General features: G+C 39.9%; 1 protein-coding gene across 1 annotated transcript in view; it reads right to left on the bottom strand.

Moving 5' to 3' along the window:
* Positions 1-2105: 2105 nt before the first annotated feature.
* The window catches only part of SLC49A4 (solute carrier family 49 member 4), a 66712-nt gene continuing 52784 nt past the window's right edge, over positions 2106-16033 (bottom strand). Inside the window, exons 8-9 of the mRNA XM_069021069.1 lie at positions 7250-7432; positions 2106-4067 (exon numbers count right to left, since the gene is read on the bottom strand). Coding sequence (XP_068877170.1) covers positions 3952-4067; positions 7250-7432 — 299 coding nt within the window. The 3' untranslated portion in view covers positions 2106-3951. The remainder of the gene's footprint in view (positions 4068-7249; positions 7433-16033) is intronic.

Genomic DNA, 16033 nt, shown 5'->3' with positions numbered 1-16033 from the left:
GGAAATGGACTGCTCCTCCACAGAACGATGCTGCTGTGGGGCACAAATGGGGATATTTTTCGTAGATCTCAGCAAGCACATTTACAAACCTCACCTCCATCCTGAGCCAGACTTGCTAATCTAATAAAATCCTAAAGCCTGAACACTGTGTCTGTGGAATGCAGCCGTGTCCTGCACAACTTCAAGTTATTTGGGAGCAATCCTTTGACTTTCACTTGGGCAGACTTCCATCAGACTTGCTGGAAGTCGGGTTGAGCCCTGACTGTAGAGCGAACCCAGCACAGGTTTCCAGCAGGGCCCAGCCAGGCTGCCCAGCCCTGGAGAACGTCCCTGCTTCGGTGCAGGGGCACTGATGGCTGGAATTCAGGCCACACTGCAGTGCCAGACAGACACAGGCCATGGGCTCTGCACAGAAAGGCTTTGGCAGTGGGGGCTGCAGGGGTGATTCCATAAGAAACAGCTGGAAGCTTCCCCATGAGTGACAGAGCCAACACCAGCCAGGCTCCAAATGGACCTGGCACTGGCCAAGGCAGAACCCATCAGACATGGTGATAACACCTCTGGGATAACTGATTAAGAAAGGAAAGGAAGTTACTGCACAGCAGCAACTGCAGCTGGAGAGAGAAGTTGCTGTGCTCGGTATACAAGTAGCTCTGCAGGGATCCAGGTCAGTGCAGGAGGGGCAGGAGCTGCTCCAGGCACCAGAGCAGAGATTCCCCTGCAGCCTGTGATGCAGACCATGGTGAGGCAGCTGTGACCCTGCAGCCCCAGGGGAGCAGAGATCCACCTGCAGCCTGTGGAGAACCCCACGCTGTGCATCTGGATGCCCAGAGGAGGCTGTGGGCCTGTGGGAAACCTGCTGGAGCAGACTCCTGGCAGGACCTGTGGCACGATGGAGAGAGGAGCCCAGGCTGGAGCAGGTTTGCTGGCAGGATTGTTCCCAACAGTCTGCACCCACACTGGTGAAATTCGTGGAGGACTGTCTCCCCTGGGAGGGACTCCATGCTGGAACAGGGGAGAATGTGAGAAGTCCTTCTTGGGGGATGAGACAATGTGTGATGGTCTGACCACAGCCCCATTCTCTGTCCCCCTGTGCTGCTGCAGGGAGGAGGGAGAGAAAACCACAAATAAAGTTAAGCCCAGAAAGAAGGGAGGGATGGGGGGGAAGGTGTTGTCAAGATTAGGTTTTATTTCTCATTATCCTACTGTGATATGATTGCTAGTAAATTAATTTCCCCAAGTCAAGTCTGTTTTGCCCATGATGGTAACGGGTGAGTGATCTCTCCCTGTTCTCATCTCAACTCATGAGCTTTCCATTGTATTTTCTCTCCCCTGCCCAGCTGAGGAGCGCAATGACAGAGCAACTTTGGTGGGCACGTGGTGTCCGCCCATGGTCAACCCACCACACAGAGAAACAGCTACCAAAGCATCAGAGTCACAGTGAGCCATTCACACTGACTCAGAAAAACAATCAACAGGGTTTAAAACAAGAGGTTCACTCTTCTCCCCTGACTATGGAGAGCCTGCATCTGGAAGCACTGACAAATATTTTGAATTGTTTGATGCCTCTGGAACAGAGGCAGAATAGATTATAGTCTGAATACTGTGTAAAATGCTTCTCCATCTTAAAATAGTCAGGACAGTGAAAGGATTAGAAATCTCTGTCACTCGGGACAGTGCCTGAGCTGTGCAATTTTAATCTTTATATAGCTACAGTAAATTGCAGAAAGAGAGCTCTGAAGAGCCATCCGAGCCTGCAGTTCTGCCATGACAATGCAACTCCAATCAGACTCTTGGCAAGTGATCCTTGGTTTCAGAAGACAATAGGTAGCAGCAGCTACTGGATACTGAAACTATTCCAGGCACTAAAACATAGTAAAAAGAAGCTGGACAGTTAACACTACTCATCTGAAAAGTAAGAGGATGATGCCAGTGGATCTGAACGTGCTGGTTAGATGGATTTAGTTATCCCTATGCAGGTTAGCTCCACTGCCACAAAGAGCCTGCTTCAAGACAGAAAAGATCATTTAGAGCTGATACAGGCAATGAGCTAAATCCATTTTCAGTTACTACAGTAAGTACATCAATTCCTCTGAAAACATAAAGGCAGGGAACAGCTTGTTTTATTTTACTGCACAGATACACTCCTGAGTTAAATCTTAGAGGTGTATTCTCTCTGCAAAAGGAGAGCAGGCAGAAGGAACAGATCCATGTCTGAAAGGAAGTTCTGGGTTTATTTCAGTGAGCTTACCGTGTTGGTGTCACCCCAGGGGCAAAGAAGAGCCCCACACAGGAGCAGAGTGCTTGATTCAACTTCTAGGGATGCAGAGCCCTGCACAGCAGCCTCCAACACGTGCACCCACCCCCTGCCACAGAACTGCCATGACAGGAGATCATTCACCCCTGAAAAGAATCCCTGTCACGGACAGCGCACGATGCGTTCCCAACTCACGGCAGTGACTGGCTTGGTTACAAACAGGGGCACATCACCTTCCCAGACAGCATCACTTGGAATAAACCTAGGGAAATACATACCCTTGCACAACTTATATATATATATGTATCTCTTATATATATAAGTTTTATTTGTGTATACATTGATATAAATATTCACGCCCTCACACAAACACACTCCCATAACACAAAGCACTGAACACACACATACAGAAATATTTTAAATTATGCTGAACTGAAATCTAAGAATATAATTAAGAAATTATTAGCAGGTTTAAAAATTGAGTTAAAAAACTATTCAAAGTGTCTTTAATATTTATGTTCAAGTAAGGGCCAGAAGGACCACAGATTAGTACCAATAAAAAGAGCTGGCATTAATTTCCCATATTATGCCAGAGCTCACGAGTTACTCCTCATTGTCAAACTCATTGTCATTTCGCCATCAATGCACCTCTTCAGCTAGAAAGGGTTTTTTTAGGAAACAGTGATTTCTCAAGACTTGGGTTACAAGCAATATTGTTTAGGCACCCTCAATCATAAACTAATCCTAAAAACCACGCACACCTTAGAGTATCAGGAGAGAACTAGCAGGACTCAGACATCCACACCCACAGTATTTAGTGGCACAAACAGTAAAAAAGGCAGTACTGGAGATGGAGGATGGAAAGGTGACACAGTGGTGGCCTTTAGAACAAAAACATTTACCTAGAGTGACACTCCAGTACACCACAGATGCTCCATATTCCAAAGATACGGAACCACAGTGGCATTTCAGAGAGGACTGTGAGTGCAGCTGGGGATTCAGTGGCAGCTAAAGATATTGTTTACTCGTGCTCCAGGGTGATAACAAACACCTCTAATAACACTGCAAGGATTATTTGGGATATTTAGTATGGCTAAAAACCGTGGTACCAGTGTCTTATATCAGAACTCACTTTATCAGAATGCAAATGTAGTGTACAAGCACCAAATCATTTTAGCTTAACTGTTTAATGGACATTCAATATATAAATGACTAGTGATTTTAAAGAAGTTTTGAAGAAAAGATTTTTCTTTTCTTTCCTTATTTTTTTCCTTTTGTTAAGATTATTCCCTATTTTTATTCTGATAGAAGACTCCGAAGATTAACTGGTACCCTGGTGTGTATAACTGTGAGTCAGCACACAGGCACACACATACACACACAACATACACCTCACTTCTACATCAACAGCCTCTTCAATAGAGAGCCCCAGCCCTGGCACAGGGACCTGGACAGCAGAGAGATTCTCTTTGTGCATTTCGGTGTAACCATCACCACTCCAGTTCCACATTTATGGCAAATCAAGATGGTCTTGAATGTAAGAACAACCCATCCCTCACCCTCTCTAAATAAAGCCACGAGTAAGTCTTGAAATTTCTTTGTTTTTCTGCTGTTCAGCTGTGCAAATCCAGGCAGATGTGCAGACTGCAAAGCCGACTTCCAGTCTCTTCCAAGCCCTCAGCAGTCCGGCGTGATCACACGGAGACGACGACATCGAGATAGAGTCTGTCGTAGGACTCGCGGAAGCACAGGATGAGGAGCAGGCTGAGCAGACACGACCCTGGCAGGCACCAGTTGAACCAGGAAAACTCTGTAAAGCAGAACAGAGACCCAGCCTCAGTTAGCAAACATGTTCTGTGTTTAAAGCGACCAGAACTTGGACTGATGGCAGGTTTGAAGGAAATTGCTGTGTTCTGACAAAATCCTGACAGCTCCCGATCGATCGATGGTTAACATGGTCTGTGAGCCTTCTCCACGGACACCTTATGTTATATATATTTATAACCAATACCTCCAGCTAATGTAAATCCTCCTTATTCAACCTGCCAATGAAGAGAACAGGGGAAAAAAAAATAAAATCTATCATTGCTAATGGAGAATAAACCACTTCCAAAGACTCTACTCATTAGTCCCTTGATTTCTATGGATTGAGAACTAAAATTAAAAGCATAGGAAGAAGCTGGGGTTGATTTTGAATCAAACCTGCTACATGGCATAAGGAGGGAAAACCAATTCCTCAGAAGAAACTTGTGCATAATACGATCAATTCAATTTAAAAGTTGTTGCAAAAACAGGTCTTCAGAAGCCTCTTTTCAGCTGTTCGACATAACATATTGCTCTTAAAACCCTGTGTTCCATATTAAAGAAATCCTATCATCTGATGTTCGGCTAATAATTAGCAGTTTTATTCAGGGTTTTCTTCAAACAACACAATTTTTTCTTTTTTTTTTTTAATGCGTCAGTTTACTAAAGAAGCATTCATTTCACTGGATTGCATGTTTTACTTATTTTTTTAATATTTCCCATTATTATTATTATTATTATTACTCTTATTATTATTTATTTAATTTTACAGAATCTAAACTCTCCCTCAAGGTCTGAGTTAATGAAAATCAAGGCTTCATCACTGCTACTTTCTTAAATTTGTAATTTATACTGCTGAAGGAAAAAGCATGATTTATTTTAAACAATGTGAAAGACAACAGTCAGCCTGAAAAATCAACCCTCCAAAACCAGTAACCTTCATTAACACCCTCTCTGATCCACCAAAAACCCTTGTGGATTTTTTTAGGCAGTAGTGTTATTAAAACCATAGTAAAATTTTCCTAGGCTTGGAGAAGACTATGTGATGCCAGAAGTCAATAGGGAAATGCTTTGCTATTATTTTCCTTACAACATTCCTGCTTAATTGAATTAAACAGACTTTAACTCAAATATCCTAAAAGACAAAATTGAACTTGTGAATCCTTCACGTCTTTTTTGATCCAGAATTTGTGACAGCACTGGTGATGCAGGGAATGCATCAATCGTGTGAAGCCAAAGGTCAGTTTCCTTTTGTTTTTCCCTTGCAAGTCCCTGCAGAAAAGGCAAAGGAAACCTCATCCAGAGACTGCAGCTTTGAGGCACAGCACTAGCAGAGAGGCTGAGCTTTAAGAAGGTTTACATCCCCACTCTGCTAGCTGAACCAAAATCTTCAGTGCACTGGAAAGCTTCCAAGGTTTGGGTCCTTCACAGCATTTGCAGTATCAGTACAAGGAGTAAAAGCGAAATTGGAATGAAAACTACTGAAAGATTATTTGGCCTAAAAGGAAAGACCAAGGGAACAGGATGAATTTGACTGAGTTCTGATTTATCTGTAAGCTTCTTAAATGCCATTAGAGGATGTATTTGAATCAAATGAAAGCAAATGATTAAGATCATTATCTTCCTTCTAAGGGATTTTTTTAATCAGAGGAGCCAATAGCACCCCTGGCACTGATCCCCCCCAGTGACCACATGCTCTCTTGGACTTTCTATCAAAGAATGGATTGTCTTAGAGCACAAATTACTTTATTTTTTTTTTCTTTTGAAGAAATAGGGAAAATATTTTAAGTGTATGGGTATTGCAATTTCAAGTTTATCCTAACCTGCATTTACTGGTCTCTCGTAGGGAAAGAAATGTAAGAGACAAAAAATGGTCCCAAATACCCTATTTATAGGGGAATGAGTCCACTTTATTGTAATTCTGTCATCAGAAGTGAGACACCATATCCCCATCCTCATTTATTATGTAATGCCAAACACTGAAAAAATTCTCAGAATATTCTGTGTCATCTTTCCAGCTCAGGTACAGATGTCAGAAACAATAGTATGTGCGAACAGAGTTCACAGCAATTAATATCAAAAGCATACTTCAAAACATAAAGACTAGCTCTCACACTACCCAAGGCTAGCCCAGATGACATTCAGATTTTACAATGATACAGTTCAGTATCAGTATTTAAAAAATTAAATAATTTTTCTCCGTTTGTGTTCACAGACCACAATTTGGAACAAGGTTGCCATCCTGCCTGCAATTTCCTGGCAGAAAGACAAACCATGCTGAAAAATTGCCCCAAGTTGAAACCTTGATAATTTCTAGCCAAATTCAATATGAAATTTGTCACTTTCCTCTTAGTTACAAAACACAACATCTTAAGAAGTAATAATACATAAAAGCTCACATTTCCTAATGCTTTACAAATATTGCACCGTGAAGCAAATGTTTACCGCAATGAAAAATACAAAGAAAAAAATCTGTGTCTTTGAAAACCATTAATAAAGACCACTTCCCTTTGAAAACAAGCTGGGTTCTTATTTTACAGCTTAGAGTAATAATATCTATTACAGTCTACTAAAAAGCAAGTTGTAAGTTATGATTACGAGTTAGGAGGAAGCAAATAATACTTGAGAGATGAGAAAGTCTGAATAAATTGACAAAAACATGAAGTGAAATACTGTTGTGCTGGCTTAGGCCACGGGACTACCCAAAGGAATGCCTGCTCTGTCTTTGAGCAGTGGTCAGGAGATTTCTCTGCCCTGCAGGGGGACCTCTGACCCACTGAATGGAGCTGGCCTTACAGGAGGCGTTTCTGCTCTGCCTCTCCTGAGCAATCCAGTTCTACGGTTCTCAAAGCATGAGACTGGGTGAGCTTTACTGTGGTTCTGAACCCCCAGAGATACAAACATTATTAATGGTCACGTTACCTATGCCTTTATAAAATATGATGACGGTGTGTACCTTGGTGTTTCTGGCTACAGCAAATTCAAATAGAATTACCTTGCATCTAAGTAATTTCATTTTTATAAGCATGCATACAGAAAAGAACAATTAAAATTGCCCTTCCTAGCTGCCCTTGCCTGGATTCAAACATTTGGTTATTAACAGAAATTGTATGTTCAAGTCCTTCCTTTTACTGACACAGATACATCCTTAAGGAGAATTAAATTTTCCAAGTGGCTTATATTTCTTACCTGTATGGTAAAATGTAAGGAAAAATAAAAGCACTCCCATGAACACATTACTCAAAAAGGTGACAACTCCACAACTTATTCCTTCTGGAACAGGGTAGACTGTCTCCACAAAGAGCTCAAAGAATATTGGTACGCTGCTGTTGAGGAATATACCCAGCAAAATGCAGGATGTGTACAGGGTAGCTATGACAGAAACAAAAACAGTTATTAATTTCATGCTGGTGTTTTCCCCCCTATTCAGAGCTGCCAAGAATACTAATATCTGAATAACCAAAAAATGCATAAATTTATTTTTATCCTCTATATATCACAAAGAACATCACATCCCACTAGCTTTAGACAGAATGCATGCATTGATTTGCAAAAAAAAATCAGAAATACTGATTTATCTATTTATTTAAACAGAATCCATGAAGATACATTCAGTGATTTGGACTTCACTTGTAAGTAAAACAAACAACAAAATTATGAATGCAAAGCATCATCTACAGTTTGATTTACCTCTGAAACAAACAAAATATTGTCCTACACACAATTAGGACAGGGAGCAATTAATGCACCAAATTGGAAATGGACAGGGATTAACCTTTTGACTTAGCTCTAAAGGTCAAAACTAATTTTGCTTCCATTTTATAAATAAATACTAATGATCTACCAGCTATCAAGACATTAGTATTCAGCACAGCCTGAGCTGCAACATGTTGAATCCCTTCTGGCTTCAAAAGGAAATGAAGGGCACCCAGCCCCTGACAGGAACGGGACAGATCTGATAATGCAGATTATTCACTGCTGCACAACAGATTGTTTTTCTTGGACAAACCAACATAAGAATGTGACATTTCTTCAGTAGTCTCAACTATTTTGTTCTACAATTTCTAACACTGCCAAATACTTCACAGTACTTAATATAGAAGCTTAATATACCTATATTATCCTTTAATAAACATATTATAGCTATTTCTGGACCAAAAAAAAAAAACAAACCACAAAACTTCCCCAAAATTTAGTACCTATTTAGAAATTTAAGTAAGTTTTTTCTTAGTGCTGTCTCGGACAGGGAAGATTTCCTGACTTGCAACCTCAATAACCCAAGGTTACTGACCAAGTAAAAAGAAGAAGGAAATTATTAGAAGGCTTGAAATAACCAGAAAACTCTGGATTAATTTGTGAGGTTCCCACCAAAATAATAAGAAAACCTAAAGATTTTCAGATACAAAAGTGTTATGAAGTCACAGGTAAATTATTTATAGCATCTTTTCACTGCAGTGAAAAGATTATGTGGTACAAAATCCTTAGATTTTCTTTTTCATATAAATATATATGTGTGTGTGTACATATTTCAGTTTAATTTACATTCTTTTGTCTTAGTAAGGGGAGAACTGAAACAGCTCTGCTTCATCTTCTGTTAAGCACTGCTCAAGCTTTCAACTGAGAAACTGTTAGGAAGCAGGAAATGTTCAGCTTAAAAAACAACTAAAAATCAGCTTTTTAAAATATGAAGAATCACGGAAAAGAAATAAAGGCATTAAGAAGCAGAAAGGGCTATTTATCGCATCCTCTCTTTCATGTGGTTTGCTCCCAAGGCACAAAGACATATTTCTTTCTCTACAGAGGACTTGTCTGGGCAGGAAAAAGGAGGGAGAGCTGGCCCCCGCTTTTTTGGATATACCACAATATTCTGAGCTGTTAAGAAAAACAAACACACACACACACACACACACAAACCAACAAACCCAACCCCCTCAAAACCATGGTAGCTTCTCCTACTCTTGAATTCTCCTGTCATAAACTACAGAATAAATCAAAGAAATTGATGCAAGGTGTGTCCAGAAGCTGTCAGAGAGGAAAGAAAAATCCCCATACAATATTAGGATGTTCTTCCTAATGTGCTCCTCTAGCTAACACTGAAGACCTGATTCCCCAGTTAAAAGATCCACAGAGTTTTGCTGCAAGTCCTCACCAGTAATTAAAGTTTCATGAGCCACTCTTTGAACTCCCATTTACCTCAAACACTGCTGTATATTGCTCTAACTCTCTCTAACTGCTCTCGGGTGTAGCCAGAATATCCAAACACACTCAGTGGTTTGAAATTTTTGTACTGGCTTGAGAGACCAACACATAAATGAAGTAGAAGATTCTCTTAAGACAAATGAACATCTGCTTCTTATTACACTCAGTTGAAGACTTGTAACTTCTAGAGAACACTTTCAGAACCTCCCCCAAAGAAGAGAAGGTGGCAGCCAGCTGTAATTCCGTATCAAAAACTCAACCAGTGGAAATAGTTGAGAAGTTGCTGAAAGCCACAACAGCACCATTGAAAGCGGAGCAGCGAACAGAGTGTCAGAAGCAACACCTCTGCAAGAGGGCTGAAACATCTTCCATAAAGAGCATCAGCCAGGAAAGGGAAATCATGCCTCTGAACAGATACAATGTCTAGACATAGAATTTCTAGAAACTTAAAATCAATGAGATGAAGGCAAAAATTACTAGCCATTTAAAGACCGAGACTTCAAATTTTGTTTACTACAGTAGATGCCAAGGTTTCCATGAAATAAACAGAAGCCTTCAAGCTACATTTGCTAGTTTAAAATATGCCAGTTGAATTATATCATTGCTCACCACTCACTAAAATGTATTAAGATGACCAGACCACAAGTGAACAAGGGCAATAACTCTGTACCATAGAAACAACATCCTTACATTACCTTGTCATGACACTCAAAAAACACACCCACTGGCACACACCTCACATTTCCGTACCACAAGGAGCAAAGCAGCTTTACCATCACCCTTTGGCTGCCCCAAAGTATTGCCTGCCTTTTGTGTGCACACCAAGAACTGCCAGCTGAATACCAGTGACAGCACCTCAGCTGAGATCACAGGTAATACTGATAAAACAAGGTCTATGTAGAGGTGCAGGTACACACTCCTTTAGAATTAATAAGCAGAAATGTCACAGCAAAAGGACAGACAGAATATAGCATCCAGTAGATGCCAATTTAAGTTCTAACATCTAGTGGAAATGATAGCTTTTAATTGGGAAACCACAAAAAGAAGCTCTGAAAATGAAGAATGAAGGAGATGTGCATGTCTGAAAGCCTTCTTTAAATGGTACATATTGTAGTGATGGTAAACTGTTTTTTATTTCATGCCTCTGTAAATCACCCAGGGTTATCCCGAGTGCTATACAAATAAGCTTATTCCACTAGCTTGGCAGCTAAGTCACATATCCAACCAGTCAACTAGACAGGAACTCAAAGACAAGATATGCAGTTTCAGAAAAATAAGTCACAGAAAGAAGTAAAATCAGAGTTCAAAAGTGGTTTTTGCTTTTTACTTCACACACTAAATAGCATATCTCATATTCCAGCTTGTGGGCAACAGGATAGCAGGCAGATACCACCTATTAACAGGGACCATTTGCTTTCCCTCACAGAGACCTTGCACTGAACAAACACAATTACCATGATTTTATACTGCAGAAGAACAGCTGCTGAAGTTACAGCAAATGTTCTTTCAATTAAGACAATCTTAATGACAGTCATTGGAAATGAATATAAGGATCTGAAAGCACTGACTTAAAAAAAAAAAAAAAGAGATGATTCACCAAGAAGCTGACATTATGTCCTAAAGAATAACAACTAACTTGGATAGGCATACACTGGAGAAGTGTGTCATGCTACTAGTATAAAAAAAAGATCACTTTTTCTTAGGGAAAGGAATTAATTAATTGCCTATGAAGTTGTGCACAAAGTTGTGTATCCAAGACAGTGGCAGCTATGGACATCAACAATGGAGCTGGGCTAGGTTTCTTAAAACATGACATTAACTGAAATAGTTTAAAATACGTTTCTGTGCATTAAGCAGCTATTGCTCAGGTTGGCCACTGCAAAAAGATCAGCAAAGGCAAAACACCCATCCAAAGCACAGCTGTTTCAGAGAACTGGCCAGGAGCTGCTGCAGCAGGAGGCTCAAGCCATGTTCATGCTTGAGGTATGAGCTAACCCTTGCTATTCCCTCAGCACTCATTCTCCTGGCCAGGAAGGAAGCAAGGAATAAAATGTGTCCTGATAATAGCTCTAGAGATGTTACCAGTTAGATGAAGCAAGGTAGTGACTTGGGACTGATGGTGATACAGTGGCTTAGCACAAAGAGGAGAAAAAATGTCAAGAAGGAAGGTTCCTGCCTGGCTTATCTCCTGTATTTGCCATCCATCTCCTGGATGGCAAATACATGCCCATATCCCAGGAAAAGACTTCCTCTTTTCCCAGCCAGAAGCTGTGGCAAAAGCTTTATACCAATTAAAAAAAAAAAAAAGGGGGGGGGGGGGGGAAGAGGGAGGGGGATGTGAGGGAGGAAGTTAGGAATTCAAACAGGGAAGTGATTTAAATGACAGCCTTCACTTGGTGTCCTCAGATGAGTTTGCAATGCAGCAGCAGGAGACTCAAGTATCTCTGACATCCAAACAATTTCCCAGAATTTTCCAGGACATTCTGCAACATGTTTAGCAATTTACTCTTAAATTATACCATCACTATATGTATAACTGCAGAGCCTGATCCAAACCCAAATGAAATTGATGGAAGGAGCTCAACTGATGTGACTAGTTCTTATCAACCATTGGCACATGTATTTTAGCTGATTTTTAACAAAGAATATGAAATATTACCTTTCTTAAAAAAAAAAAGTTTTCGGATAAATTTACACAGGAAATGCTGTATCAAGTGCAGGCAAGTGGTACAGTATCTCCTTCCAAAGTCCTCTGCCAAAATCTCTTGAACTCTGTACATTTTGTAACAGTTCTCTTCTGAGACACACTCAGCCAAAAGTCACACAAATTTTATACAGATAAACAGGAGAGTAAATACAATGGAATATATTCTTTGTTATTGCCCATTATAACTGTATCTCAAACACCAAAGTGAAAGGATAATGCCTCATGTGGATGCAGGCTTTGTTGACTTTAGTGCTTCAGTATCCCCCTGACCAATTTGAACAATTCAAGTTAGCTCCTGCCAAAATCTAAAGTCCTGTAAAGTAGAATGAAACCTCCCTATAATCTAACTCTTGCTGCTGGCCATGGTACGAAGTCACCCTTAATTTTGCCACAAGTCATGGAAGTCATGGAAGTCATGGAAGAAGTCACCCTTAATTTTGCCACAAGAAATGTGACTCCCTCAAGGTAAGACAGTAAATTTTACTGTAATTCATTTATGGGAATGGGAAAACACAATAGAAGAAAGATGTCTCTGTAGTGCACATTTATAACATCAATATGTTTCATTGCCTGGATTTCCATTCCAGCACACACTGATCAAATTTCTATCTCATGATAGAGTTTTGAAAGTAACCAAAAATCTGATCAAATTTGATTTGTTCTACATTCTTCTCATGAGAAAAGCAAGTGGAACTTGCTTTGAAAGCAGAGCATTCAGTTTGGAGGACTAAGAAGTGAAAAAATTACTGAGTAAGCCTCAAGAAATGAAAGAGGAGAGGGCTGGAAATTATACAATATTTGAGGTTTGCTATCAAAGTGCCCAGATTCACAGATATTCATCCCTGAAACGCTCCTCCCAAATTTCAAGCACTGTGCACTATTTAACACTCTTTTTAAGAGAAAATAACCCCCTAAATTAGTTCCTCTTTAAGCACTCTTCTATCTGTGAAGTCAAAGAAGCTGTCAGCAAAACAAAGGCCATTATTGCCATCTTATGAATGGGAAAAGCAGGAGTAGAGGTAATGATTTGCCCATAGCCCCAAGCAGGTTAATGTTTTCAGGCCACTGCTTTATCCTCTGGGTCCTTCTGCCTTACACTTACCAAGCACATCTTGTTTATAGTAAAGAAATTAAACTGAAATAATAAACTAATCAGTATTACATAATTAACACCTCTCTTTTTCAATACTGCACTTTGTAGATGAGGACAGAGAGACAGATGCGTTTATAATGTTCAATCTGTTGAACCTGAAAATAAAAGAGTAGGCTGCTTAACCTAAATATAGTCATCAGCTTATGGAGTTGCCACTGTATTCAGTGTCTGCCATGCAGCACTAGAAAAGATTTTGTAAAGCAAACTTCTGCTAAATGTGCTCATAAATATTAGAATATTCTTGATATGCTATGCTGAAAACACTCAATCTGAGCTGCGAGCAACTAGTGTTGCATATCAATTTTTGGAAAATGCTAGTATTTGTATCCAGAGATACTACCAGCAATACAAAGTGGCAAGATACTGAAACTGGCAATACAATGCCTTACACAATTATTTTGGGTCGAAGTATCCCATTGTACATAAATTCACATAATGAAGTTCAGTACAAAGCAAACCAACAATGAACTTGGCACAGAGAAACAGATCAGCAGCTGCACTGGGAATTCAATGGAGAAAACTATTTTAATGCGTGATGTGTACATAAAATTGTCTTTGAAACTGAAATGCAAATAATATACATTAAAATTAAAATTTCTTAAAATAAAATTCAGGCTCACTTAAAATATAAACCAATTCCAGAATCAAGGTTTTTGGAGAGCTGTGATTAGCTGATGAGAGGTGTTTTAGACAGATGATATAGTAGCTGGCACTGTATCATTATTGCCCTGCTTTCTTTTCTCCCCACACTGGCTGTTAAAGTTCATATATTCGACTCTGAATACACTTTTTATAAAATCTTTTGGAGTTACATTAAGAAGTCAGCAAATGACAGAAAACTGGTCTTCCTCCATGGGAGGAGGAAAAATGGAGCATATTATGCAAATACAAAGCAATGCAGGCATTACTCAATGCAAACAATGCTAAACAGTATAATTTAAAAGAAACCACAAATGCAGTCATTGATTTTTAATATCTGCATTAAAGGTCTCCATTCTAAGTAATTACATTTTGTAGGAAATATCTTTAAATGATGTTGTGCCTATTTAAAAGGAATTAGGAGAATATTATACAAACAAGGTGAGGAAAATACCTTTTGCTGTGACCATTTTTTCAAATACTTTCCTCCCCCAATATTTAAACCAGACATTACTAAAACTGCTACAAAGAACACCAATTAAAAGAGGGATTTGGTTTGCTTGTATTTTAAAAACAAATATTTAGAGGTTTTCTTTCCTTTCTTTTAGAGTGAATAATTGGCCATACTCTCTGATCTTTTTTCATGCTTCCATAAAAACACATCCACCTACTACTTGCTCTGAGCCCAGGTGGGAGACAGGCAGAGGGTTTTCAGAAGAGGCAGAGGAGCATGTATGTCACCCAATACCCCCATGCTCAAGGAAACGACTGTTTTTTTGTCCTGGGGAAACCACTATCAGGGTCTGCCTATGGATGCAAACTTTATTCATGGATCAAGCAGCTGTCAGGTGAGATACAGCAGATGATGATGATGATGTCATCTAACCAGCCTTCATCTCTGTGGTGAAGCCTGCTTAACACCTAGGCCAGTACAAAGGCTCCCATAGAGTGTCTTGTCTCCTCCCCAAAATAACCATCCTGTCCTGTGCAAGAGCTCCCTTCTAACTGTACCAGCAATCCTTCAGAGCGTGTGGATATTTCAGCAGTTTCCAGGTATTGCTGAAGATGGCAGTGCTTGTGGCTTTGTAGGGCAAAGCCTGACTTGTTCACGAGAACAACACTGGAGGCAGGCCAAGAGAGGAGGGGGAAGTCCCTCCCAAAATGGGAGCTACATGGTTGGAAGGGAAAACAAAATCTCTTTGGAAGATCAAATGTACACACCCACAAGTTTGTGTGTCGGTGTTGAACCCTGCTTGCTCTGCCTCAGCATTTGAATAAGGCTGAAAAGTGTGGACTGAGCTCCATCACTGGCTCTGTAGCACTTCCAAGCCCAACACTTGTGCTCTTTGCCACAGGACAGGAAGAAGTGGAGGAGCCTATGAACCTTCTGGCAACATCAAAACCTGTTGCCTTCAATAACATAACAACCCCTGCTTTGCCACAGGTGTCCAGTGCTGCCTGCAAAGTGGCTCTGGAATACAAAGTAGTTTATGGACCTTTCCTGGAAAAAAAAAAAAAAGAAAAAAGAAACAGAAATAAAACAAAAATTTTAAAAAAAGATGAATGAGGGGAAAGCCCCACAATGATGTCTGCTTTTGTTTTGCACATCTTCCAGCTCTACTAAAAACACACAGAGAATAACTACTTGGCAGTCCACCATCAACACCAGCCCCCTGATATGCAGAGGGACTTCCACCTTTACCAGCTACCACTTAATCACTTCCAAAAGCTGCCAGCCCACAGCCTGCATTTGACCTCCTAAATTGGTACTCAGATACACTCTACATCTCAAACTTTTAATTAAAAAGAGAAGAAAAAAAGGAAGTTCATCCAAATCAATTCAAATGTACCGTTTCTCCCAATTACTGTGAATGCAGAGGTCATCATCATGTTGCATCATTACATTGAGGAATAATCTAGCATGAAGTCCTATAAATTAGCTTAAAAAGCTTGTGTGTTTTCATCCATAGCAGCGTATTTTATAAAGATATACCACTGCTTTTCTGTGTACAAGGAATTAAATTGAACAGGCACATTACATCTATTTTATATGAACTTTAATGAGAACAGCCTGATACGAACCTTCCCCCACAGCATATCTATGAAATTTAAATGGAAGAAAAAAGAGATCTTATTTTCTGGCTGCACATTAGACTCTGATGCTTTAGATTGCCTTTTTTTTTTTGAGGAATGCACCACATTCCTGGCACTTCTATTCAAAACAAGCTTATTTTAAAGAAAAGGGTTCAATATTTACAGTGACATATATAAGAAC

The sequence above is a fragment of the Aphelocoma coerulescens genome, chromosome 7 (assembly GCF_041296385.1).
Source record: "Aphelocoma coerulescens isolate FSJ_1873_10779 chromosome 7, UR_Acoe_1.0, whole genome shotgun sequence".
Lineage (NCBI taxonomy): Eukaryota > Metazoa > Chordata > Aves > Passeriformes > Corvidae > Aphelocoma > Aphelocoma coerulescens.
Note: the sequence above shows the minus strand (reverse complement) of the source record. Positions and strands in the feature narration are given on the sequence as shown.